Source organism: Manihot esculenta, chromosome 17 (genome assembly GCF_001659605.2).
Source record: "Manihot esculenta cultivar AM560-2 chromosome 17, M.esculenta_v8, whole genome shotgun sequence".
Taxonomy (NCBI): Eukaryota; Viridiplantae; Streptophyta; class Magnoliopsida; order Malpighiales; family Euphorbiaceae; genus Manihot; species Manihot esculenta.
The window spans coordinates 28,611,085-28,637,906 of record NC_035177.2 but is presented as its reverse complement, the minus strand read 5'-3'; the positions used below and the strand labels follow the sequence as shown (position 1 = coordinate 28,637,906).

The 26,822-nt window shown below is 33.8% G+C and overlaps 3 protein-coding genes and 1 non-coding gene across 5 annotated transcripts; 2 read left to right on the top strand and 2 right to left on the bottom strand.

The window, feature by feature from the left end:
• Nucleotides 1-3,271: 3,271 nt before the first annotated feature.
• On the bottom strand, nucleotides 3,272-5,958 carry LOC122722247. The gene is made up of 2 exons (XM_043952441.1): nucleotides 4,263-5,958; nucleotides 3,272-4,160 (listed from the first exon to the last, which is right to left on the bottom strand). Exons 1-2 carry the CDS (start codon nucleotides 5,956-5,958, stop codon nucleotides 3,346-3,348), a joined length of 2,511 nt encoding a protein of 836 aa, XP_043808376.1. The 3' UTR covers nucleotides 3,272-3,345.
• A 5,414-nt stretch (nucleotides 5,959-11,372) lies between these two features.
• LOC110605004 (21 kDa protein) lies at nucleotides 11,373-12,354 on the top strand. Its single transcript, XM_021743293.2, has one exon. The coding sequence runs from the start codon at nucleotides 11,466-11,468 to the stop codon at nucleotides 12,102-12,104; it is 639 nt and encodes a 212-aa protein (XP_021598985.1). The 5' UTR covers nucleotides 11,373-11,465; the 3' UTR covers nucleotides 12,105-12,354.
• A 2,625-nt stretch (nucleotides 12,355-14,979) lies between these two features.
• Nucleotides 14,980-25,410, bottom strand: LOC110605003 (GPI mannosyltransferase 2). 2 transcript variants are annotated; one of them, XM_021743291.2, is made up of 9 exons: nucleotides 25,253-25,402; nucleotides 24,611-25,006; nucleotides 24,411-24,516; nucleotides 18,133-18,225; nucleotides 17,852-18,047; nucleotides 17,406-17,584; nucleotides 16,517-16,764; nucleotides 15,923-16,095; nucleotides 14,980-15,342 (listed from the first exon to the last, which is right to left on the bottom strand). In XM_021743291.2, exons 2-9 carry the CDS (start codon nucleotides 24,972-24,974, stop codon nucleotides 15,181-15,183), a joined length of 1,521 nt encoding a protein of 506 aa, XP_021598983.1. In that variant the 5' UTR covers nucleotides 24,975-25,006; nucleotides 25,253-25,402; the 3' UTR covers nucleotides 14,980-15,180. The 2 variants fall into 2 exon arrangements, with proteins under 2 accessions (XP_021598983.1, XP_021598984.1); XM_021743292.2 differs by lacking the exon at nucleotides 18,133-18,225 and having other exon boundaries at nucleotides 24,611-25,410.
• Nucleotides 25,411-26,299: 889 nt separating this feature from the next.
• Nucleotides 26,300-26,373, top strand: TRNAV-AAC. The gene has a single exon. It is a non-coding gene; the product is annotated as a tRNA-Val (tRNA).
• The last annotated feature ends 449 nt before the right edge of the window (nucleotides 26,374-26,822 follow it).

The window sequence follows — 26,822 nt, the reverse complement described above, 5'->3', positions numbered from 1 at the left end:
ATTTGTTTTGATTATTGGATAGAATATTTGTTGTGATTGAATGAAAAATGGTGTTTGAATGTTCTTTGTGAATTTGAATTTAATAAATTTATTAAATGTGTATTACTAGATCATTTCATTACATCATTATACCGTTAAATTGAAATTTTTTTTGTGTAATTAGATATGGAGGAAAGACGGGCCCGCCGTGACCGCCGTAACTATATATTACCGGGTCCCAATGATCCATCATTGCTGTATGCACAAACCGAACATCGGTCTGAGGCTGTATGGCAACAAAATGTAGAAAGTGGAGTGATAGGCTGTAAACGGACGGGTACAATTCTGCATTTGGAAGAAATTCCGGATCGAATAATACCTCACTTGCGGCGAGCAGGTTTTTATGGTGTAATAAGGTTAGGTTTTTTTGCTTTAGATTGGCATTTAATTACTGCACTTGTTGAGCGTTGGCGACCAGAGACCCATACATTTATGTTCCCTGAAGGAGAGATGACCATTACCCTTCAGGATGTGGGGTTAATAACCGGGTTGCCCGTCAATGGTGCAGCTGTTACAGGCCGATCCCGGCACCATTGGCCATCTGTATGTGAGGCATTATTGGGTATTGTTCCACCTAATAATGCCATAAGAGGATGTAATTTGAAAATAAATTGGCTAACTGAGGAGTTCAGTCAACTTCCAGAGGATGCTGATGAGGAAGTTGTACAGAGGTTCACGCGAGCATACATGTTGAGGGTGATTGGATCCATTTTTAGTGACACATCTGCATCGCGAGTTAACTTAATGTTCTTACCTTTGCTAGCCAATCTAGAAGAGGCTGGAGCGTATAGTTGGGGTGGGGCATGTCTGGCATGGTTGTACAGACAGTTATGTAAGGCGACAAATCCAGAAGTTATGCAGATGGCTGGTCCGTTATTCATTATTCAGATTTGGGCATGGGACCGGATCACAGCAGTATCGCCTACACTGTCCAATCGATTACCACATCATGACGCTCCCCTAGGCAGCAGGTTTGTGATATTTTATTGATGTTATTGTTTTTAACATAATTATATTCAAAGAAATACTCGTTAATATAAATTGTCGTGCAGGTGGAGTAATGCCAGGCAGATAACGGAGGTTGTGACGCACGTACTTGTTGAGCTGCGTTATCAGCTTGATCGTTTATTACCCGAGCAGGTTATATTTTTTAAAGAAATATATATTCTTAACATAAAGTAATTTGTGTATAATAATGGAGTGTTCATTTCAGGTAATTTGGGAGCCGTACACAGAAGCCCTGATTGAGTCGCTACCCGAATATTGTCGCCAAGGTCGAGAAATTTGGAGAGCTGTTGTGCCACTAATCTGCTTCCATATTGTAGAGTGGCATCAGCCGGACAGGGTTATGCGACAGTTCGGTATGCAGCAGCACGTTCCTGCTGAACCCCAACAACCTGCTGCACTACATGATGTAGACTTGCGTAAGAGCGATACGAACTGGGCGGAGGTGCACTCTATGTGGATCGCGCGCTGGAACACCCGAGATAGAAGAGTAGTCACCGCCAGGGCAGCAACAGAACCACTCCATTTCCATTCAGAGTACATGGAGTGGTACCGTAGGGTGTCCAGACGCTGGATTTCGGTTAAAGGAGCGGCAATGGGATCAGGGGTGAGAAATTTATGAAAATTTGTGATTTTCTATAATAACAGCACAACAGCACAATTTTAATAATATAATTGCTTTTATGTTGTGTAGGAGGATGGGTTGGAGCATATGTACGCCATTGCTACCAACCCTACGGCTGGGAGCATGACAGCAATGTGCGACCTCATACAGTCAGTATCTTTATGTTTGATGGAAGAGAGGCGGCAAACACAGCTGCCAGCTCCACATCCAGCGCCTGCTGCACCAATATTCGCGGCTGACCTAGATGACCCGTCCATCCCAGAGTCCATTGTACGTGGTAGTAGGGGTAGGTCTCGTGGTCATGGTACGAGCTGTAGAAGGGATTCCTCTCAAGCAGCACAAGGTGAAATGGACGTGCATCCAGTGCCACCTCCGATACAATACCATCAGTCACAAGCAGAACATGAAGCTACACCAAGTTCATCACATTTCCCACCTGGCTCATCTCAGGGTCCACCTATGTTTTATCCTTCACAGAGCCAGTTTATGGGTTGGACGCCTGGACCGCATGCAATGGCTTCATTTTCGGCCAGTGCATATAGTGTACCATACACACCAGCAGGAGCGGTATTTCCCGCATTTGCATCAGAGCCTGCGCATGAGCCTTCTTCTTCAAGGCAGTTTCACATGTCAGGCAGAACTTCAGAGCATATGTTTGCGGGATATAACGCTGGATTAGGATACGGCCAGGCTGGTGTAGGCCTCTTTGGCCAGTCCGATCCTTCGGGTACTATGGGTGCTGTGGTGCAAAATCCCGAAGTACCAACGCAGGATGATCTGGAACCTGAACAATTCCTTGCACCAGGACCATGGCAAGGTCGTCTACGTGCTCCACATGAGAGGAGACACCGAGGGTGTGGTACCGGTGATCATAATTGATTGTGAGTTGAATATTTCTTTAAAAATTAATTGATTTAAATTATTTTACTTTTGTTTCAATAATGCAATTGTGTTGTAAATACTATTTTTTTGTGTGTTGCGATTAATGAGATGGTTTATGAAGTGTTTGATATGAGTTGAAATTGTGTTGATATTATCAGAAGTTATGGGGTTAAGGTGAATGTTTATAGAAGTGTGATATTATTATTCGCAGGTGTATTTAGACTCATATTTCAGGGGAAACTCTGCCGGATTTTATTTAGAAATAAATATTTGAATACTACACATTTAAACGTGCATTGACTCATTCATTTGTTGTTACTCTGTAGGTTCATGATGATCATTCGACAGATGATATTGGTATGAACTTGGAACTGACTGTTGGTGATAGAATGGATTAGGAATACGCCGAGTATATCATTGATTTCTTTGATATTAAGTTGCTTATGCCATTTCATTAAGTGACAAATGTGTATATATATTTTCAACATTTTTTTTCACTATTATTTGTAATTGCTTTTATGTTTGGATGCTTTTGAATAAATGGTACCCTTACAGCTTGTTAAGATATGAGTTTCTTATTTGTTTACATTGATCAATTATGTGTTTGCATTTTCTGGTTCTTACAGCATGTTAAAATAGGTAATAAAATAAAGTATAAATTTTACTTTGATTTCAATAATTATTTAAAATCAATCAATAAATAAAAATAAATCAATTATTAAAAAAAACTACATAATTAAACATTATTTTTTGCACTACACTTTTACATTTATAGTAAATGAAATGAAGCATATTTATCTACTAGATTCCACACCCATACAAGTTTTTTTATTGTGGCCCACCCTTCCACATACGGAACAATGAACTCTGGACGTTTCTTTTATTTGGCTAGACCTCCAGTCCATTTCATTACGTATTCTAGAAGATCTCGGTCGTCCTTTCTTTCTTGTTCTACAAATGTCAGGCACGAGAGGAAGTCCATCTGCTGCAGGCCAATAGTCAGGATGTCCAAGAGGATGAAACGTGTACGCATAACACTGGATTGTACGATCCAATTTATAGTAGTCAGATACAAATTGTTCGTAGTCAATTGAATGTGACATGCATGCAGCAATAGCATGAGAACAAGGTATTCTTATCTCCTGAAATTTGCCACATGTGCATGTTTGATCCATGAGTTTGACCACTTGCTTTTGCCGACCATTTGCAGTAATTATTTCGCAAACCATGGTCTGACTGTTAAATCGTCTAACCCTGTGTCCATTCGCCTTTATTGCATTAGCACGCAGAGTTTCACTGCAAAATTGACTGAAAATATAGCCCTTCATTTGTTGATCCAGAAAAGTTGTCCTCCGCGTATCAAAGTAATGAACACACTGGAAAAATATTTTTTCAACCATTGCCGTTATAGGCAACGCCCTAAATCCTTTCATCATGCCATTCAGAGATTCAGCCATGTTTGTTGTCATCACGCCATACCTCTGTCCACCATCGTGTGATCTCGTCCATTTCTCTAAATTAATCTTCATTGCCCAATCATATGATTCAGGGTGCACCTCCCGAATATTATTCATTGCCTCGTAAAACTTTCTTTTCTGGTTTTCATTTGCTGATATAAATGACAAGTAAATCAAGGTAAAATTAGCATAACTCAAAAATGACACTAAATAATTAAAATAAAGTTATTTGTGTATAACAGAATTACTCATACCTGCCTTGCGCAACGCTTCCTTTATTACTGCATTCTTGAATGTTTTATTGTAATTACTCAGAACATGTCTTATGCAGTAACGGTGATGACCAGCTGGAGGTTGCCACCAATCTTTCTGCATTGCCTTAAGAATTCCAGCATGACGATCTGAAATTACACACAAATCTTCTCGATTGGTCACAAAGATCCTCAAACAATCCAAAAACCACGACCAATTATCACCGTCTTCCTTATCAACAATGGCAAATGCTAATGGAAATAGTTGATTATTTCCATCGAGTGCGGTTGCACACAGTATACACCCAGTGTATTTTCCATATAGGAAAGTCCCATCGATTGAGACAACAGGTCGGCAATATTTAAACCCCTCAATCGATTGCTTGAAAGCCCAAAACATACGGTCAAATACACGACACATCGGATTCAACCTCTCATTTATCCAATGTGGATTATCTTCAATCATGTATACTGTTTCTGGATTAAAATGATGAAGAGCAGTCATGAATCTACGCAAACGACCGTATGATTCATCCCAACCCCCATAAAGCCTTGCAATTGCCTTCTGCTTAGCTTTCCATGTCTTCTGATAAGACGGCTCGTACCCAAATTTATCCCGCACTTCCGCTTGTAGTGCAGCAATTTTTATATCGGGCTGCTGTTCAATTAATGCAAATATGAACGAACAAATGAAATTTTCATCTAATTGGCTATGATTTTTTGTCAACTGAGGATTTGTACATGTGTGCGGTCCACTGTATCTCGTAATTTTCCATATATCTGAACCTTCTGTCTTTGATGCTCGAAGCCTCCATGGACACCCACTGTCTTTGTCTTTACACTTGATAGAATAAGTTTTCTCTCTTGTTTCATGATAACAAAATTGATGATGATGTCTTAGATGATATTCTTTTGCAGCTGCAGCCACTGCATCTCTCGAAGAAAAAATCATCCCAACTGAAAATTCTTTGGAAGGATCCCAAAAGGAACGGCCTTCTGCCTTGTCATAAGGATCAACCCTCAGCAAATCGAAGTCTATTTCTGCGTATGGGGGAGGATGAACAACAGGCAAAATAGGATTACTAAATTGTGTGTTGTAATATTCAGATTCACTCACATTACCCTCCTGACCATAATCATCATCATCATCATCCTCAGTAGACATCCATGAATCATCGTCATCGTCATCATCATCCTCGTTCTCATCCTGAACTGTATGAGATAAATTACTTGACGGCCTTGGAAGACTATCAGATAACTCATAATCATCAACTACATTTTGCTCTTCACATTGTTTCGCATTTGATTCTACAGCAGTTCCAGATGGACCTATATCAACATCCTCATTCGTCGCATCAGCACAACGAAGTACCTTAACATATATTTCTATACCAGGCAGACCACCAATCTGATATAAGTAATTAAACATACTACACATATCATCTTCCCCCCATATATCCATGCATTCAAATTTTAAAGATCCATCCACAATTGTAGGCTTTCTAAAACTAATCGTCTCTATATATTCATTATTCTTCGATAATCCAATTGCACGAGCAATTTTCCCGACCATTTGACTAAAATTTATCCGTTTACCTATTGGAACAATTTTTGAAAAACCTCCATCATAATCGTATCCATCAGAATTATTTATAATATTTCCATCCCAACGAATATTCGCATATGCAGGAACTGCCATTTTTCTGTTAAAAAAAATAACATGCAAATTCAGTATTTTTATAATTTATATAAAAAAATTAATATTAAAGATTATAATAAATTAAAATTATACACAATACATATAATATATTTATTTACAAAAATTATGATTTCGTATGTACTTACCTTTAAATATGGATCACTGTATTATGTTTCTCCCAATATGACCGATGAAATAAAATTATTCAATTTCTGCAAAAAAAGAATATATTAGAAATTCATTTTTATTAACAAAATTTTATATAAAAATAAAAAATAATTTAAAATTAAAATGAATAGAATCTAAAATTTACGGATATTTTTTTTCAATCAAGTCAAAAACAATTAAATACGATAATTTTATGAGATCAAGTAGGAGATGAAATTGATTAAAAAATAAAATTAATATAAGAATAGAGCAAATAGGGAGTAAGGAGGTAAGAATATGCAACAAGCTATTTTTCTGTTAAAAAAAATAACATGCAAATTTAATATTTTTATAATTTATAAAAAATAATTTTTTATTATTAAAAATTATAATAAATTAAAATTATATACAATACATATGATATATTTATTTATAAAAATTGTTATTTAATATGTACTTACCTTTAAATATAGATCACTGTATTACGTCTTTTCGATCGATAAAATAAAATTCTTCAATTTCTGCAAAAAAATAATATATTAGATATTTATTTTTTCTAATAAAATTTTCTAAACAAGTAAATAAATTTATAAATTAAAATAAATAGAATTTAAAATTTACCGAAATTTTTTTTCTATTCGAATTAAAATAATTAAATACGATAATTTTACGAGATCAAATAGGAGATGAAATGGGTTCAAAAATAAAATTAATACAAGAATATATAAAAGCACATAGAGAGTAAGGAAGTAAGATCAAAGAGAGAGTAATGAGATAATAAGGAAGTAAGATCAAAGAGAGAGTAATGAGATAATGGAAATAGAAATTTGGAGATAGGGATTTTATAGACGAAGCCAGGAGATGAAATAAAATAAAATAAAAAAAAATGAATATGCAAGTAGCCGTTGATTTGCTAGCCGTTGAGAAGGGTCCATGAATCTGCGGAAGTAGCCGTTGATTTGCGTAAGTAGCCGTTGAGAAGGGGCCATCAATCTGCGGATGTAGCCGTTGAGAAGGTGGGACGTGTGGCCATGTCAGGCGTGTTCGACATCAATGATGCCGAACACGCCTAGTGCGCCACGGGAGCAGTCAAAACTGCTCCCGTGGCGGAGAAGCCGTTGTTCGACATCATTGGTGTCGAACAACGGTGCCGCGTGTCTGTTCGACACCATTGGTGTCGAACACCAGCTCCACGTGACCGTTCGACACCAATGGTGTCGAACAAAGGCTCTGTTCGACACCAATGGTGTCGAACAAGAGTGTTCGGCAGTATGACTGCCGAACACTCAGGTTTGACACACAGGATCCGAAAATATTTTCGGATCCTGCATGATTTGAAAAAATTAATTTCATTTAGGTATGATTTGAAAAAAAGCTCCATATTGGTAAAAATTAGAGAGAGTTATTTTAGATCTACTATTCATCTTGCTTTTTTTTTGTTTATGTCATTTTTGCTTACATGTATGGGCTGTGCTTCTATGTGGTATTGTTTTCGAATTTCTCTATTCGTAAGGAGAGTGATTACCTTCAAGATTTGTATTTTTTTTTCAGTTGTTTTAAAAGTTGTCTATCTTAGCTCTGTAATGATATTCTATTCGATTGTGGAGACCTTTGTTCTCCCTTTCTCATGCATTTCATATTTCTAATCTAATCCGATAGTTGATGTGTTTTCAAGATTGAGTTTTGCCTTCCCTTACTCTGAAAGTTGCGGTTTTTTGGCATCTTAGTCAATTCGGCTTTCTCTCTTATTCTTCAGTTTGTTGACTTGCTATTATAATTTTTGTAAAGAGAGACTTTTTTTCTATTGTAATGTCTTCGGATAAAAGCGATAGAAAATAATTTGAGTTTCTATATTAGGATGAGCGACGTGACTTTTTGAGATTATTCATATTAAATAGCTGAATTAAGCCATATTTAGATTTTTAAAGTTATGTGGCTGTTCAAATTTTATTTGTTTGAATCTTAAAATCCTCTTATTTTGCGTATTTTTTGAGAAAAAAAAGTGTAATATTGTAAACTTAATAAATTTTTAGATTCAATTTTCTCAATCCTTTATTGTTTGTAGCTTTGGCAAAAATATATATAATATATACAAGTTAAAATGCACGCACAATTTTGTGAGTATAAATGATTATTTATAAAAAAAACAAGTATAGTGTTGTAATTTTATAAATTAAGGTTAAAGTAAACTGTTAGAGATAAATTTTTTCCGAAATTATTTTTCTTAAATTCCCTAATTATACTTTTTATGTCATTTCTTTGTTTAATAAGTTAAAACAATTAAAATGAGATAAATTTTCAAAATTAGATATTGAAACAAAAAAAAATAAATGTAGAAATTGGAGTGTTCAACCAATTGAAATACAAAAAAAAAAAAAACAATTAAATAAAAGTTTTACAATATTTTTGTTGGAGTTATAACTCGAAATTGAGTTTAATATAAGTAAAATTGATTGCATATATTCAATATTATTTTTTTAAAAAAATCCTAAAATGTTAAATATTGCCCTCATTTACGGAGTCGAATCCGCCAACTTCTCTCTCATGATAATGATGTTGGAAAAGCTTTGCCTGAAATGACGATCGCAATCTTTTGATGACAAAATTTAATTTGTTTAATGTCTCCTCTTTTCACAACTTAATCTCAGCCGCTCGATCAACATCTCCTCTGGCCCTCTCCATCAACTTACATACATAATTTTAATGAGTTTTGCTTTTTTCTTTTTAGAATTAATTCAAACCGAGATTAATTATTATTAAATTAAATTTTATTAATAAATTTGACCTTTTTAATATAGATTTTGCTTTTAATTATTCAAGATTATGTTCCCTAATCCTTTAAATGCATATCATTGTGGTTGCCATCTTTCTTTCTTTTTCAAATCATTTGATTGAATCAATAAATTTTCAAGCTATTAATTTATTATATATATGCCATTTTGATTTTATTTATTTAAAAAAATTATTTTTTTATTATTTGGTTGTAATATAAAAAATAAAAAAGTGTTAATAATTTAAAAACACAAATATATAATCTATTCGTTATCTAAATTTTGAACTATTTAGTTTTCACAATGTTAATTTCTCTCTTTTGAATATATTTACCAGTAGAAAATTTGTTTTAAATTGGATGCTTAGAGAGACTGATTTAAAGAGTAGATGACCAAATAAACTAATTAATTGCAATTTTTTAAAATAGAGAATTAATTAGATAGTTTTTTTAAGACAAAGAGATTAAATAATAATATCATAATAAACAAGCTTCATTGACCTCACTAGTCACTTCAGACGAGAAAATAAAGCAGAAAATTGATAGAAGGAAGAAGGTAAAAGAATCATTACTTCCAAAAATATGAAGACAGAAACCCTTCCTTTTACTTTTAACTGGGTCACAATCAAGAACATATTGTGGAAGTTTTAGATGTTACCAGAAGCCACTGGTTTTGACCTCCTCTTTTTGATCTTTAAACCCTAAAAGCAAATCAACTTGCACAGTAAAACTCAGAGGCTCCATTAGCGAATTCCAAGAACTGGTATTCAAATCTGAAAATGAGTAGCAAAGCAATGGAAATAAAGCAAAGTGAATCTGGGACCCATCGTCTGTTAAAGCCCAAAACTAAAAGGAGCACGCTTCACAACTGGCTACTTAGTGGAGAAAATGGGCAAGTAAAAGAAAGTCGTCAAACTTCCTAACTACCCAAACCGCCTACAAAAGAAAGCGCCGTCCTCCACACCGCGTTTAGTGCCCCATTAGCGAATGCCATGCGTTTTATCCCTTGAAAGAAGCCTTTGCACGCCACTGGCTGGCACTTGGTGGTGGTCCTTGAATTAATCCATCTCTAGTTAACAGTTAAATCAAACACATTCAAATTTAATAATAAACCCGAATATATAAAGTTTTGTGATACATGGATGTAAAAGCCATTGATTACATTTAAAGCAATGTAACCGCCGCATTTTCAAAAGCTAGTGGGAAATAGCCGGCCAAAAAATTCGCATGCTATTGTATTTTAATGCTCTCATATCATGCTTCCCCACTGTATGCGCCAATTTTTGCCTTAAAATTTGGCCTAAATTAATCCCCCACCATAATTTCCTCTACGCATTCCCCCTTATAACTGAACCACCATTGATAAATATTATGTACAGTCAGTTTTTTAAATAATTATTTAATATTTTTTATTATACTAAATAAAAAATTATCATATTAATTTTTTTCTTTAATTAATAATTAATTACTATACATTTCAATTAATATAAAACTACCTTTTCTAACAAATATATTTGGCACGCCATTTATCAACCTAGCTTTATTTTCCATGCGTACAAAATTTTATTAATCATCAATTAATTAAGCCCTCAACTTGCTCTTGTCCATGCCACTATTAACACTAAAAATCCCTTAACAGAGCCAAATCTATAATTATTTGTTTAAATCATGTAGAAAACACACTCAAAATAAAATATTTATGCTAAAAAGTTTTTAAAAAAAGTTTAAATTATTGGTGCTACTTGTGTCTCTAGTCTACTATATTTAGGGAAATTTTGGATTGGTCCATCCATATATTCCTCATGTCGGAGTTTATAAGGCTTCCACTCACTTTAAATTTATAAACTAATTAAATTATTATACATAATTTATAAATATAGAAATTAAAATTACCTAAATTATATGATCTATTGTATTTAATTATTTTCTATTTACAAATGATTTTAGCATCGTCCAATTTTAATGAGTCTAAAGTTTTTTTTTATTTTATAAACAATTCTTTTCAATATTTTATAATATTTAAAAAAGTTTAATAAAAAAATATTTTAATAATAAAAAAATTAAATTATTTAAAAAAAATAACTTTCTCTATTTAAAAAAGAAAATCATTTTTCACACTTTAAAAATTTTATTAAGTCCTTTATATATAAATTTATTAATATATTTTATTTTATTAATTAAAATTAAATGATAAAATAAATTATTTTATTAATAAAATTTTAAAAATACAGAAAATGGTTTTATTTTTTGAAAATATAAAGTAATTAAAAAAATAATTTCCATTAATGAGTTTTTTTAATTGCTTCAAATATCAAAAAGATATGAAAATGTTTTGTTTTTTAAAAATCTTGTGTGTGAAATTAACGAGTCTAAATTATTGTAAAAATTTTTTCTTGTTTGTAAAGCAAATTACTATAAGGATAGGGGCAATCATGTAATTTAATGAAATTATATTGGTACAAAAGTAAATCCACTGGGAGCTAACCTCCTAACGGATCAGTTAAATACGCATCAACCTGGCATGCCAATCCCAGAGAAGCCACTCGCTCAGTCTCAGCTCATCCTCAAAAAATACTAAACGCCACCATCAATGGAGACACAAACACAACGGCCTCTTATTCTCTCCCTCCTCTTCGCCACCTTTCTCCTCCATCTCCAACCAATCGCCACCGTCGCTTCCGCCTACCCCGCCCCCGCCCCCCAATCTAATAGCACCGATTACATACGCACCAGCTGCGGTGCAACATTGTATCCCGAAATCTGCTTCACTTCCCTTTCCCGCTACGCCAGTGCTGTCCAGCAGGACCCCGCCCGTCTCGCTCGAGTGGCCATAGGCGTAAGCCTTTCGCGTGCCAGACACATGGCTGTCTACGTCTCTAACATCTCACGCGAAGCAGACTACGGCTCCGACCATCGCGCAGCCGCTGCACTACACGACTGCTACTCAAACTTCGGAGACGCTGTAGACGAGATCCACGGCTCGCTCAAGCAGATGCGACAGATTGGAGCGGCGGGCTCATCGGCAGAGGCATTCCGTTTCCAAATGAGCAACGTGCAGACGTGGATGAGCGCTGCGTTGACGGACGAAGAAACTTGTACGGACGGTTTTGAGGATGTTCCGGATGGGCCGGTGAAATCAGACGTGTGTGAACGTGCGGCGGATGTGAAGAAATTTACCAGTAACGCTCTTGCTCTAGTTAATAGTTATGCTGCGAAAGGAATGCCTTGACTGCTTTATTTTTCTATTGGTAGATAAATATTTAGGCGTGTGAGTGGAATACACATTAGGAAGTAAATATAGATGTTTGGAGTGTGATTTTGGATTTGCTGTTTGGTGTGGTATGTTTCTAACCTTCTTTCGCCACTAAGAGAAGAAAGAAGAAGGAACTTTGTAACCGAGTTTAATGAGTTTGACTAATTAAACTCAGAGTTAACCTCTTTTGTAGAAATTAAGTGTGTAACTTTCAAAAATTTCTTCCTATTCTCTGTTCTGTTTCATTGAAAGCTCATCAATTAATTTTCACTATTTCATTAGCATCATGAGTTAAAATTACAATTAAAGAATAACAGTAAAGAATAATATATCAACACTAACTTTTCAGCATTGATATTTAAAAATAATATTTTTTAAAATTTAAATATTTATTAAATTAAAATTAAAATATTTAATAAATAAAAATATTAAAACACAAGTGTGAAGATATACATTTTAACTTAAAAAAATTTTAGAGTACTAACAAAAAATATTACTTTTGAAAATTGCTGAAAATCTTCAGAATTTCAAGGGCCCATGCCGCTTGGACCTTCATCTAAATGAGACACTAATTGACATATTAATGTCTTCTAAATTACACTTTGTATTTTTTACATGTGATTTAAGGTTTTTGTACAATAAAAGTAATAAATATATTAAATTTTAATAAAAAAATATATCATCCTTTAATTAAAATATTTGTAAAAAAAAATCAATCTAATTATAAATAAATAAAAAATACATTTTAAATATTGAAACCATAAAGTGATATTTAAACAAATATTTTTTACCTAAATTTTTTTTTATGAAAAATATTTTTTAACAAAATAATTTAGTTTTTATTATTTAATATTAATTTAAAAATAAAATATATTAATGAATTTATATATAATAGTATTGACAAAATTTTAAAAATTACAGAAAATAATTTTCTATTTTTTTTAAAAAAGTTATTTTTTATTTTTAAAAGAAAAAATCATTTCTTTAAAAAAATAGAAAATTATTTTCTGTAATTTTTAAAATTTTGTCAATACTATCTTTAGAGTTATTTTGATTTAAAAAATATTTTTTATCGATTAATTTTTAAAATTGTTTTAAACGCTAGAAAAGGTAAAAATAAACGGCTAAAGGGGAAAATGCATTATTGTTGATTTAGTGGAGGATGTATGGGTTAAGGTTGTAGTGGCATTCATGTGCATGTGCAAGGAAAAGCATTCACAAAAGTCATGCATGGTATTGTAAGAAGCATGAGAATTTGAGAATGCATGTGCTTAATTATTATGATAGAATGGACCCATAACAAAGAAAAGGGGGTGTTTTTAAACATGTCCTAGTGCTATTATTATTATAATTAATGACATGGTTATCAATAATCATCATGATTTCTAATCCTTACCACCCAAAATTTATGTGGCCTAGCTAGCTGGATTAATCTATATCTAGACATACTTAGGCTTTTACTTTACATTTTTATTACACCATGATGATGATGGGCCTTCAATTACTTTTATTTTGAATCAAAAGACAACATATGAATGCTTTGAGGTTAGGCAAACTTTATGATGTAAATGATGATTAATTTGACTAATCTACATGCTTAGACTGTGCTATATGAACATCTAAATTTTTTTTAAAAAAATTATGACAATTAAATGATTTGTCAAGAAGAGGAAAAAATTACTAGATTTATTACTTATTGTACTTTAAATTTTCACGAAATAACAATTTTATCAAGAATAACTTTGTGATTTTATAAAAAATTAAAGTTTAATGCTGACAAGATTTAAAGTACAATAAATTTTAATCTAGTGTTATTTTTTTCATAACTCAAATAATATCGTGACTAATTTATGTTTAATTGATAACAATTCTTATAAATGTAGATGTTTAATATTTTGTGATTTTAGTTTGAGTTAATCCAGTTAGTAAAGGGTGTAAGCTTTTCTTAAATATATTTTTTAATTTATGTTTAATTGATAACAATTCTTATAAATTTAGATGTTTAATATTTTGTGATTTTAGTTCGAGTTAATCCAGTTAGTAAAGGGTGTAAGCTTTTCTTAAATATTTTTTTTTTCTAAAAATTAAGTTTAGCTCAATGCCAAACACAGTCTGGTTCATGCATGACAAAGAAGGATTTTCTCAATTATGAGTTTGAAGAAAGCGAATAATTAAAACTTTTTAAGGAATATTGTCCTTAAGCTAACAGAATATATATATATACATATGATGAAAAAACAGAGAAGTTGCATAGGAAAAAAACAAATTGATGCATGTAAAGATGAAGAGCAGCCAGATGTTAAAAAAAGTATGGGGTTGCAAAGGAGCCATCATCAGAGATGAGGAGCAACCCGTGAATGAAATGACTGTTTGGGAGGACACAATAGAAAGGGCACTTGTCATTTGCATTAAATTGCAACGTCTCATTCCTGCCAGAACCAGACATTTTCGATTGCGATTGCCTGTCTAATAATTTTACTGGTTTTTTTAGGATTCACGAGATACCAATCTCATTCTATTTTTGCTTCTAATTGTGGCTTTTGCTGCCATTGGAATAGACTCATCATAGAGTCAAACACTCGTCTTAAAGGTTTGGAAAAGGATAGCTTCGCCCATATGGCGAAAGCAATCTCTAACATTGAATGGAATCTCGCAATATATCAAAATTCTTTCTTTTTTTTTTTTTCCCTCTTCATTACCAATTTATCATGAAATCCCACATAATTAAATTCAATATAGGGATATGTGAATTGATATTTTTTTAGGCTTTTGTTAGGCTAAAAGTACATTAATGAGTGATGTGAATACAAAGTTGCATTAAAAATAATTAAGAATAAAAAGAAAAGCATTAGAAAAAGATAAATCAGTATTCACTTTATGATTGGCATTGAAGATGGTTCATGATAAAACAAGACAACAGATAATGTGATCGCAATTTCACTGATTTGTATCCAATCAGTCCATTCACTTGGGAAAATGGCAAAGATCTCAGCAGTAAGACAGACTCTAATCTCACTCAAAGAGTAGGTGGACGATGGATTTGAAGATTTTTTCAAGTGAAGGGATAGAAGTTCGAAAACAGCAGGCTGCCCAGAAGAATGTAGGCTGTAGAATATGCCCAGAACATGTAACCCCATCTTTTACCAGGAGACACGGCTTTATATGATGCATACCAGTACAGGGGAGGACTAGCAGACAAGAAACGTGTAGCAACCTGCAGATTATCACGCACCAGCGAACACTTAAAAATCCACCGTTGATGATGAGAAATTAAGCAAGACTACTTGATTTCATAATGGCACCAAAACCACTGAAAACCACATGCATACATTAGTGCATAAATTCAGTGTCAAAAGTAAAATCAACTTTTCTAATGGGCCATACATTCTAATATCAACAAACTTTAAAATTGACCAAACTGATTTTCTCATCACCCTAGGAACACTGTAAAAGTTAAGTCAATGAATCATTAAACTATAGCCCTTACTTTTACCACTTTCCGGAGTTTATTAATGACAAAAAAAATTGAACTTATTAAAACTATTTTAGCCCAGTTCTTACAGCTTTACAATAAAAAATGCACAAGCACCCTATGCCAGCGCTCTTATGAAAATAAGTTTTGACTGAAAACTTGTATCACTTGCAAACCACATTTTACCTTAACCATATAAAGTAATAGGATAAACCATTGATGTAATTCCCAAAAATAACAGTTCATCACTTTTGAGATTAGGTATTTTAAGCTCACATTTTGAGAAATATGCTGCCTCTTAACAAGTAAGGATGAGTCTAACCTGCACATGCATGACGAGAAAAGCTGTGGCTGCCATGAAACCCAAGTGCAAAGTGCATGGAATGACAAAGGCATGAAGGCATTCTGGTTTCTGGAATAAATCATGTTCTTCGTGAAGAGTAGGATAACCATCCCCTTCAATCGTTTGTCTCCTTTGTCTAAGATTATGATATTCTGCAACAAGCAAAATAGTTGCTTTAAAAACATATGCTACAAACTCATTTACATCCAATTCAACAAAAATGATAATTTGATGGGAAATTAATGCACAGGATAAGAATGCATATTAAATCACTACATTGAATTCCATATCGATATGACATCTACATGTGAGTGCAGATAAAAGGGATAGTTATATACACACACATATACACTGATGCATGCAAGTATAAATGCAGTACTCTATTATATTTATCGATCAATGTCTATCTTATAAACAACCATTAAAAACTAGAATAAATCAAACAATGATTTCAATGGGAACAGCTTATTCTTAATACATTATTTATTACATGAATTAAGGCAGAGGAAAATTATCATTCACAAGTTTCATTTTGTACGTTGATTCATATAATCTACATGTATGAGTTTGCACCTTGCGTTTTAGTAGATAAATTTTCCTTTGAGGGAGCAATGTTTGGTCCTGAAACTGTATCTAGAGAAGAAAATGAATCTCTGGACCTCTTTTCGCCAATAGGTGCTCGAAAGCCCAATGAGAAAAACATCTCTGGTTGTGACCTCACATAGTGGAGAATGCAGCAAATTGCCAAAGACAGTATTGGGGATGCAAGCAGAAAGTTTGGCAATTGCTTCAACTGAAAATACCTCAAGAAACCTACTTTCCTAGGATCAAAAGACCCACAAATGTTAGAAATTAAATTCGGAATTCAAACATATTTATGAAGCTGGTGAACGAAAGTCAAACCACGCATGAATTATGAAATAACGGACAAAATCCCAAATCATACAAAAACCATGGGAAGTCAAGAATATAATGGATAAAATCACTTCATATGAGAAGATAAGTGAAGCATGCTAATCATAAGCTACAGATTAACAAATTCCTGATGAGAACAAATACAATAAAAAAAAAAGATTCATAAGGAAAGAAAATTTTAGACCATCCAGTTGTCAAAAGGTAAAATGATATCTCAGACTGGATTTTAGCATACTGCAGAGTGCAGAGACACTATGGGTCCGTTTGGCATTGTTATTGAAGCTATTGAAAGAAGCACCTTTCTAAATATACTAGTTGGAAAATGTGAAAAGCTGATTTAAAATTAACTTTGACATGTTTTAGTTATAAGAACATCAAAATAACAAAACAAATTTCTCCAAATTGTTTTTCTAATATCATTTAAAATGATACTTCTTCTAATGTCTTTCAGGCTTTGAAACTCAATGTCAACAAGGCTATATTGCTATAAAACAATAGGAAAACAAAGGGACAAGAAACTATAACTCATGGTTCAAGCTGAACGCACCAGTAATGACTCTGGATGTAATTGTAGAGCAAAGGTATTTTGTATTTGCACCAAGGCCTCATTTCCTCTGGGGCATGTCCATTGCAAATATTGTAGTAGCCATATGCTTGAAAGGCAATAAAGGGAAGAAAAGTACATGTACAACGCAATGCTCCAGTGATAACAGCCTTCACTGCCAACTAGCATAGAAGTAAGAAATTACTGAAGATACCATCTTATCACATGCACAACAAGCAGATTGCATGTAATTTTTGCAAGAACTATATTGCAGTAAACAAGAACATGGAGCTTCACCAAACTCGGTGAAATTCACTAAATTGCACGTACTATATTGCAGTAAACAGGAACATTTTCATATGCTACAGCCTAAAAGTAATGACTTGATCAACCAGGAAGTTCCCATGTAAACAAGCATAAACTTATCATGAAGGAAAACAGAAACTTACAGAAGCGTATTTTTTCAGGAATAAACCATGATAAACTTGATGCATTGTCTGAAAACAGAAATAACCAGCATTAAGCACTCCATTAGCCCTTGCACAACCAGAGAGAGCAAACCACAGAACAGCAATATTATTTGACCCAGCTATTAAGTGATACAACCCTCCAAGCGAGAATAAAGAGTACAAACTCTCTGAGTATCTGCAACCACAAGACAAGGATAGATAACATGCTCAGTCTAATTCAAGCTTAAACATGCTTTTTTAATGAATTTGATGGGACTCACATTGAAGAATAAAATATGGAAGCTGGATTGAAGCAAAACAAAATAGAAGCCCGTAGTGCTGTTTCATGGTCCTTCAAAATAATAACTGAAAGCCTGTTGGAAGGTGGAACAGAAATCAGCAATTCTGCACTCAGAGAACCATGAGACAACAGAGCAATCAATGTGAAACAGAGATGAAACTGAGATGAAAAAAGAGGGAGAAGCAGAGAATTTGAGAGAAAGATGCTTGATTAAATCCGCTACCAATTAGGATATATATACTATTTACAAGAATAAATTAATTTCTTAATTATAGTCTAATCATATTCTAATCATATTTCTAATTATGCACACAATCACAACAAATCTAGACTATTTACAAAAAGTATCTCAACACTCTCTCTCAAGCTGGAGGATACATGTCATATGCTCCAAACTTGTTACAAATATATTCGATTCGTGAACCCCGAAAAGATTTTGTAAAAACATCAGCTAGTTGATCGTTTGAGTTTACAAAGTTAGTACAAATGCATCCCGACTCAATTTTTTTGCCTAATAAAAATGGCAATCCACCTCTATATGCTCCGTCCTTTCATGGAAAACTAGATTTCATGCAATATGGAGAGCAACTTGATTATCACATATCAACTTTATTTGGCCAATATCATCATATTTCAATTCTAGAAAGAGTTGTTTCAACCAAATGAATTCGCATGTTGCCAGAACCATAACTCGATATTTTGCTTCTGCACTTTATCTTGCAACCACACCCTATTTTTTACTTTTCTAGAATATAAAATTCCCTCCAATCATAATACAATATCATAAAGTAGATCATCTATCTGAAGGAAAACTTGCCCAATCTACATCAGAATAGCCAACAATTTGTGAGTGACCCTTGTCCTTATAGAGTAGACCCTATCCTGGAACTCCTTTGATATATCTAAGAATGCGAATGACTACATCCCAGTGACTACTATACGGGGTTTGAAGAAATTGACCAACTACACTTACAGCAAAACCACACTTACAGCAAAGAAAATATTTGGTCGCGTGATAGTGAGATAATTGAGCTTGCCAACTAATCTTCTGTATCTAGCAAGATCTTTAAGTGGCTCCCTCTGTTTAGGAACAAATTTTACATTTGGATCCATGAGAGTGTCCACATATCTACCGTCTAATATGTCTGTTTCTTCCAATATATCCAAAGCATATTTCCGTTGAGAAATGACAATACCTGTTTTAGACTGTGCCACTTTAATCTCCAAGAAATACTTAAATTTTCCTAAATCTTTAGTTTGGAAATAACTGAACAAATGTTGCTTAACCTGAAAGATTCCATCATGATCATTTCTGGAAATGATAATATCATCAACATAGACCACCAAATAGATGCATCTATCACCATTACTTCGAGACATTCCAAACTGTTGCACTACAGTGCTGAATTATCCAAACCATGCTCTTGGAGACTCTTTTAGTCCATACAAAGAGTGTCAAAGACGACATACTAAGCTTGACTCCCCCTAAGCAACAAACCTTGGAGGTTGCTTTACGTAAACTTCTTCAGCGAGCTCTCCATGAAAAAAGGCATTTTTAATGTCCATTTGATGAAAGGTTGCAGCCAATGAGATAAGGAGGCGAACAGAAGTTATTTTGACTACTGGAGAGAAAGTATCACCGTAATAAGCCCAAAAATATGTGTATAACCTTTAGTTACAAGGTGAGTTTTAAGGCGATCAATTTTGCCATCAGGTCCCACCTTAACTATGTAAGTGTGAAAACATACAGAGACAATTGGGTGAAATTCTGGTTAGGAAATAGAACAGAATGAGGACTTTGATGCTGCAAAATAAAGGAAGGCATCCGGTTAATCAAGTAACAGGCAGTGAGGATAGCTTCCCACAAAAACGCAACGGAACATTGTGATGTAGGAGTAAAGTGCGAGCTGTTTCAATCAAATGCCGATTTTTTCGCTCGGCAATCCCATTTTGTTGGGTATGAGAACAAGAAGTTTGATGAGTAATACCCTGGTAGACAAGAAATGAGTGAATGAGGAAGATAAATATTCTCTTGCATTGTCACTTCGCAATATCTTAATGTGAACACCAAATTGATTATAAATTTCAGCATAAAACTTCTGAAAAATAGAGAACAATTCAGAACGATTTTTCATCAGAAAAAACCAATTGCAACGAGAATAGTCATCAATAAAAGTAACAAAATATTGAAATCCCATAGTTGCACTAAGTCGACTTGAATCCCAAATATCTGAATGAACAATGTCAAACATAGAAGTGACCCTATTATTGACTCGCTTGGAAAAAAAAGCTCGAGTTTGCTTCCCAAATTGACAAGACTCACATTCTAAAGAAGGCAAGGAACAGAAACTAAAAACCAGTTTTTATAATTTGTCTCCAACGACTATGAATGAGTTTAGCGGAGGTGGAAGACATAAAAGGAATTGGAGAGTTAGAAGTGGAAAAATAGTACAATCTTTATGACTCATATACTGCTCCAATCATCTTTCCAGTACTTCGGTCCTGTACAACCACAAATTCAACAGCAAATATGACTGAACAGTGAAGATTTTTAGTCAATTTGCTAACAAAGATTAGGTTGTATGGACATTCAGGGGTAAATAAAATATTAGTCAAGGGGATAGAAGGAAGGAGATATATATTATCGATCCCTTTAACTTGAGTTTGTGAACCATTAGCTAATGTGACTTTAAATGGTGTAGAAAATGAAATAAGAGTAGAGAAAAGATTGAGATTACTAGAGATATGATCAGAAGCATTAGAGTCGATGATCCATGAACCAACGGATAAAGACTTGGTTAGATAAACAAAAGAATTACTAAAATGAGCAATATTTGATTGAGCCATGGGGACTAAATCTGAATCTGCCAAAAATGAGGATATGTGTCTGTGAATAGTAAATCCGAAGCTACTGTTCACAAGCGACGGCATCGGACAATGCTGGAGGAAGGGTCGCCGGCGTGAAAAAGTCACCAGAGAACAGTTCACGTGCTAGCGCGTGTACCAAAGTCAGATAGCTAGGGCGGCGCATGGAGCCGGTTCTAGTGGCAGCACTTCAACGAGTCGCTGATCAGAAGCCGGCGAGAATGGTGGTTAGGTGGTGAAACCAACTGATTTTCAAAAAGTCTCCAAAGGAAGGTGGCAGATCTGTCACTCACTGTTGAACCAAGTTTCTTAGCTATGATACCATGAAACATAGATGAAAAAGGAGCAGAAAGCAGAGAATTTAAGAGAAATATGCTTGATTAATTCCCCTGTCAATTAAGGTATATATGCTACTTACAAGAATAAATTAATTTCCTAATTATAACCTAATCATATCCAATCATATCTCTAATTATACAGACCATCACTATAAATCTAGTCTATTTACAGAAAGTATCTCAACACAATGGACCTTTTACTTGATTTGTAATCCAAATAAGTTTATTTAAGTTTCAACAACTATTTACCAATAAAACAGGATCATCGGTTGGCTATTTTCTGTTTAATGCGTTATATATCTTAATATTTCATATGAATTCAGTAATTATAACCAGCAGTCTCATAGTTTTACCTTGTTGATAACTGTTATAAGTTATAGAAAGTAAATATGTTAATATAGGAAGTAAATATTGATAGATGGGTCAGTTGCTTAATCTTAGGGATTGTATAATCATAGGCTTGATTTTCCTTCCTATTTAGATACCGTCTCTCATGTATAAATAGGTTGTAATCTCTATTATGAAATACAACAACAAATATTATCTTTCTACATGGTATCAAAGCCCTCTTATTCCAAATGAAGGTACCTAAATGTTTTTGGGCTGATGTTGTATCCACTGCTTGTTTTTTGATCAATCGCATGCCTTCCTCCATTCTTCACGGTGATATCCCTTTTAACATTTTGTTTCCCACTAAATCTTTATTTCCTATTGAGCCACGTATCTTTGGTTGTACTTGTTTTGTTCGTGATGTTCGTCCACAGGTTACTGAATTGGATCCCAAATCACCCAAATGTGTCTTCCTTGGCTACTCTCGACGTCAGAAAGGGTATCGTTGTTTTTCTCCTGATCTGAATCGGTATCTTGTATCTGTGGATGTAACATTCTTTGAATCCACTCCGTTTTTTCCGCCATCATCTGTTTATAATACCGAGGAGGAGGAAGATGACCTCTTGTTATACACTGTTCGCTCTCTGTTTCCTCAGACTACTCCTACACCTTTTGCTCATGTGCCAGGTCGCCCTCTCATCTTTCATATGTATTCCAGACGCTTAGAGGACTCTGACTCCGTTCCGCTACCCGCTTCTTCGTCGACTGATCCTACTCCCACTGATCCTTCACTGTCTGATTTGGATTTTCCCATTGCTCTTCGCAAAGGTAAACGTACTTGCACTTATCCTATTTCATCTTATGTCTCTTATGATCAATTATCCTCCTCTTCTTGTTGTTTTATCACTGCTTTAGATTCTATTTCAATTCCCAAAACTGTTATTGAGCCTTTGTCCCATACTGGTTGGCGTGCTACAATGATGGCCCTTGACACTAATGGTACTTGGGAGTTGATGTCGTTGCCCCCAGGAAAGCGGGCTATTGGGTGCAAATGGTTGTTTGCAGTGAAAGTAAACCCTGATGGATCTATTGCTCGCCTCAAGGCCCGTTTAGTGGCCAAAGGTTATGTACAAACTTATGGAGTTGACTATTCTGATACATTCTCCCCAATTGCCAAGCTCGTATCTGTCCGATTATTTATTTCCTTGGCGGCTACTCATGATTGGCCTTTGCATCAACTAGATATTAAAAATGCTTTTCTTCATGGTGATCTTCAGGAGGAAGTTTATATTGAGCAACCACATGGTTTTGTTGCTCAAGGGGAGTCAGGTAAGGTTTATAGACTTTGAAAATCCCTTTATGGCTTGAAACAGAGTCCTCGGGTATGGTTTGGCAGGTTTAGTGAGGTGGTCCAACAGTTTGGAATGAAGATGAATAAGTGTGATCACTCAGTGTTTTATAGAAATTCTGATAGTGGAATAATTCTGCTTTTAGTATATGTGGATGATATCGTCATTACTGGAAGTGACATTGCTGGCATCACGTCCCTAAAAGAATTTCTTAAAACACAGTTTCATACAAAAGATTTGGGTTCCTTGAAATATTTCTTGGGAATCAAAATTATGCGGTGTAAGAAAGGCATCTTCTTATCTCAAAGAAAATATGTTCTTGATTTGTTGGCAGAAACAGGAAAATTGGGTGCTAAGCCTTGTAGTGCCCCAATGACTCCTAACCTTCAACTTACCACAGAAGACAGTGAGCCATTTGCAGATCCTAGAAGGTATAGAAGATTAGTTGGCAAGCTGAATTATTTGACGGTAACTCGTCCTGATATTGCATATTCAGTGAGTGTGGTAAGTCAGTTTATGTCCTCTCCAACTGTTGCCCATTGGGATGCTCTGGGACAGATTCTTTGTTACCTTAAAGGAGCCCCTGGACGAGGCCTATTCTATGGTAACCATGGGCACTCAAATATTGAATACTTTTCTGATGCTAATTGGGCAGGCTCGAAAGTTGATAGGAGGTCAACTACTGGGTATTGTATTTTTGTGGGAGGTAACTTGGTCTCATGGAAAAGTAAGAAGCAAAATGTGGTCTCCCGTTCTATGCTGAATCTAAATATCGAGCCATGGCACAAGCCGTTTGTGAAATCTTGTGGGTACGCCAACTGTTGGAAGTTGGGTTCACAAATTCGGTGCCTGCTAAGTTGTGGTGTGATAATCAAGCAGCTATTCACATTGCCTCCAATCCAGTATTTCACAAGAGGACTAAATACATTGAGATTGATTGTCATTTTGTTCGTGAAAAGGTCCAACAAAAGATAATATTAACAGGACATATCCGAACTGGAGAACAATTAGGAGATATTTTCACTAAAGCTCTAAATGGGACTCGAGTTGATTATATATGTAACAAGTTGAGCATGATTAACATTTATGATCCAACTTGAGGGGGAGTGTTATAAGTTATAGAAAGTAAATATGTTAATATAGGAAGTAAATATTGATAGATGGGTCAGTTGCTTAATCTTAGGGATTGTATAATCATAGGCTTGATTTTCCTTCCTATTTAGATATTGTCTCTCATATATAAATAGGTTATAATCTCTACTATGAAATACAACAACAAATATTATCTTTCTACAGTAACAAATCCAGATAACTAATTGCACAGTACAGATGTCTCAGCTTTATAAACTTACAACAACAATCTATCAGCATCTCACCTATAAAGATAAATTGCTGCAAGCACAAATGCAACATTATTAATCACATATCCAGCCAATGCCAGCACAGCCCTGAATCCAATAAGAGGAACTAACGGTGCGAACACTGAAACAATAAATTCCACAATTAACAAACTAAAACAAGCAGTTCAACTGTGGTACAATAAAAGAGGCATAGAAATCTCGGGAGAAAAACAAACCTGTACGAGACAAAACAGAAATGCAAATGGGAAGCAGAGGCAAGAAGGCGTAAGACTGCTCATACTCATACCCGCATTCTGCAATTCGAACAAAGTAGACACTATCCCATACAACACTATCCTCAATTGCAGAGCCAAGCCGTGGCAATAGAATGCTTTGATTGTGATGCTGATGATGAGTGATAAAGTTTGAAGAGAGGCAATTAGGGTTCAAGGGAGATGAAGTGTCATATGGATGAAGAACAGTGCGCCAGAGGAGGATAAGCGCTATGAGGAGGAGTCTAGAGCAGATTGCAGATTTGAGGATTATGATTTGTGGGTTTTTGGGTGGATTACTTGGCGATGATTTCATGCTATTCACCATCTGATTCTTTTTTTTTTCAAGTATACTTTGGACTGAACTGGGAAGATTGAGAAATTAAAGAATTAACTACATATCAGCAATCATCACATAGCAGAGGAATAATAATCAAGTGATTGAGGATCTAGGATTCTTTGTGTTTAGCCAGCCGACAATGCTCTTGCGCTTAATAGCAAAAACAACCACAATCCACAAAAGCCAAATTCACCAGGAAATTAAACGAGTACATGAATTAAAACAGACGATTAAGGAAAAAACTTAAGCTGGAGACGGAACTGGACCTTTTGAATGCAAGTGAGCTGCTCTTAATGGAGTGCGGTGCAGGTGTATTAGGAGGACGACGGACGGTGGTAATGGCGGAGGGGATGAATCGATAGGAGGAGGAAGAGAGAAGTGTCCTTTCCGGAGCAACAATATAATACGCAAAACGGCGTCACTTGAAAAATAACTAGGGAGAATTACTAATACACTCTTATTATTTGAAACTCCAACCAGTATAGTCTTACTCCATTAACAAAAACATCCTTCTATCAATAATTTAGTTTAATTTAATTTAATAATATAATAAGCTCTTTAATAAATACAACTTAAATGTAATATATGTAAGCTAATTAAGGTATAATTGCTAACCATAAAAATAAATAAAAAATAATCATAGATTTAATTTGATAATAAATATATTACAATAAATCAATAATGTTTCCAGATTTATATTTATTTTAAATTGCCTTTTTTTTTAATTTTATGTTGTTTTTATATAAAAAAATTAATAAAAACTATACTTATATATGAAAAAATTATTATTTATAATTTATTAATTAATCGATTAATTTTTTAAATATATTAAAATATTTTTAATTCTTTTTAAAATTTATTAATTAATCTATTTATAATTTTAATCACTAAATATTGACTATTAATCATATAATATAAGAAAATTTATTAATTGATTATTTTAATTTTAAAAAATATATTAAAATATTTATAAAATTTATAAAAATATATATATTAACTAATTTATTCAAATTAAAAGCATTTTAATTTTTTTTGAACATTTAATTATTAAAATTAATTGAATAATTAATTAATAAATTTTTTAAAACTTAAAAATATATTTTTCAAAAATCAATGACTAATAAAATTTCTCATACAACTAACTAATATAAAATACATATCACATTTTTTCATTTAATTTAGCTGTAGTGTTAATGGATAAATTTTTTGGTTTTGATAGGTTATTTTTCTTAATTTAATCCAATTCGATTAATAATTTTAAAGTAATTTTAATTTGATATTTTTTAGTTTATAATGAAACGCAGAGCATCAAAGGTGTCGTGGTGTAGTTGGTTATCACGTCAGTCTAACACACTGAAGGTCTCCGGTTCGAGTCCGGGCGACGCCATCTCATTTATTTGATGGACTTTATCCGGCCCACGAAGGCTGAAAATTACTTACCGACTCGTTTCTTCCTTTTTTTTAGGCCCACATGAATTGGGCTTCACTTATTTCAACCCATTCAGGCTTATGGTGACCCCAACTATTGATGCTAATGCCAAAATAGTTTGATCTGTGATTAACCCAATTTTAAGCATTTTTTAACCTAATAGTTCATTCCAATTACTTATTAACCTTTTTTTTTCAGTCAATAATTTTTCTTTTTCTTTTACTTATTCTTTTTCTTTACTCCCCCATTTGAAAACAAAAATGTCTCAAAAAATTATTTTTTTTAATATTAGAAGTTAATTCGTTTTGACTTAAAAAAATTTTGTGTGTACCATTGCAATTGAGGGTTGAAAAAAAAATGCCCTTTAGAAAAAAAAATATTATTTTAAATATTGTTAAAAAAATTGT

Excerpts from the sequence above, each read along its gene's own strand:
- LOC122722247 (XM_043952441.1), bottom strand. The coding sequence starts at position 5,958 with ATGGCAGTTCCTGCATATGCGAATATTCGTTGGGATGGAAATATTATA. Across the intron at positions 4,161-4,262 it reads GGAAGCGTTGCGCAAGGCAG|CAAATGAAAACCAGAAAAGA; the intron begins GTATGAGTAATT and ends CATTTATATCAG.
- LOC110605004 (XM_021743293.2), top strand. The coding sequence starts at position 11,466 with ATGGAGACACAAACACAACGGCCTCTTATTCTCTCCCTCCTCTTCGCC.
- LOC110605003 (XM_021743291.2), bottom strand. The coding sequence starts at position 24,974 with ATGGTGAATAGCATGAAATCATCGCCAAGTAATCCACCCAAAAACCCA. Across the intron at positions 24,517-24,610 it reads TTCTGTTTTGTCTCGTACAG|TGTTCGCACCGTTAGTTCCT; the intron begins GTTTGTTTTTCT and ends TTATTGTTTCAG. Across the intron at positions 16,765-17,405 it reads TACATCCAGAGTCATTACTG|GAAAGTAGGTTTCTTGAGGT; the intron begins GTGCGTTCAGCT and ends TTTTGATCCTAG.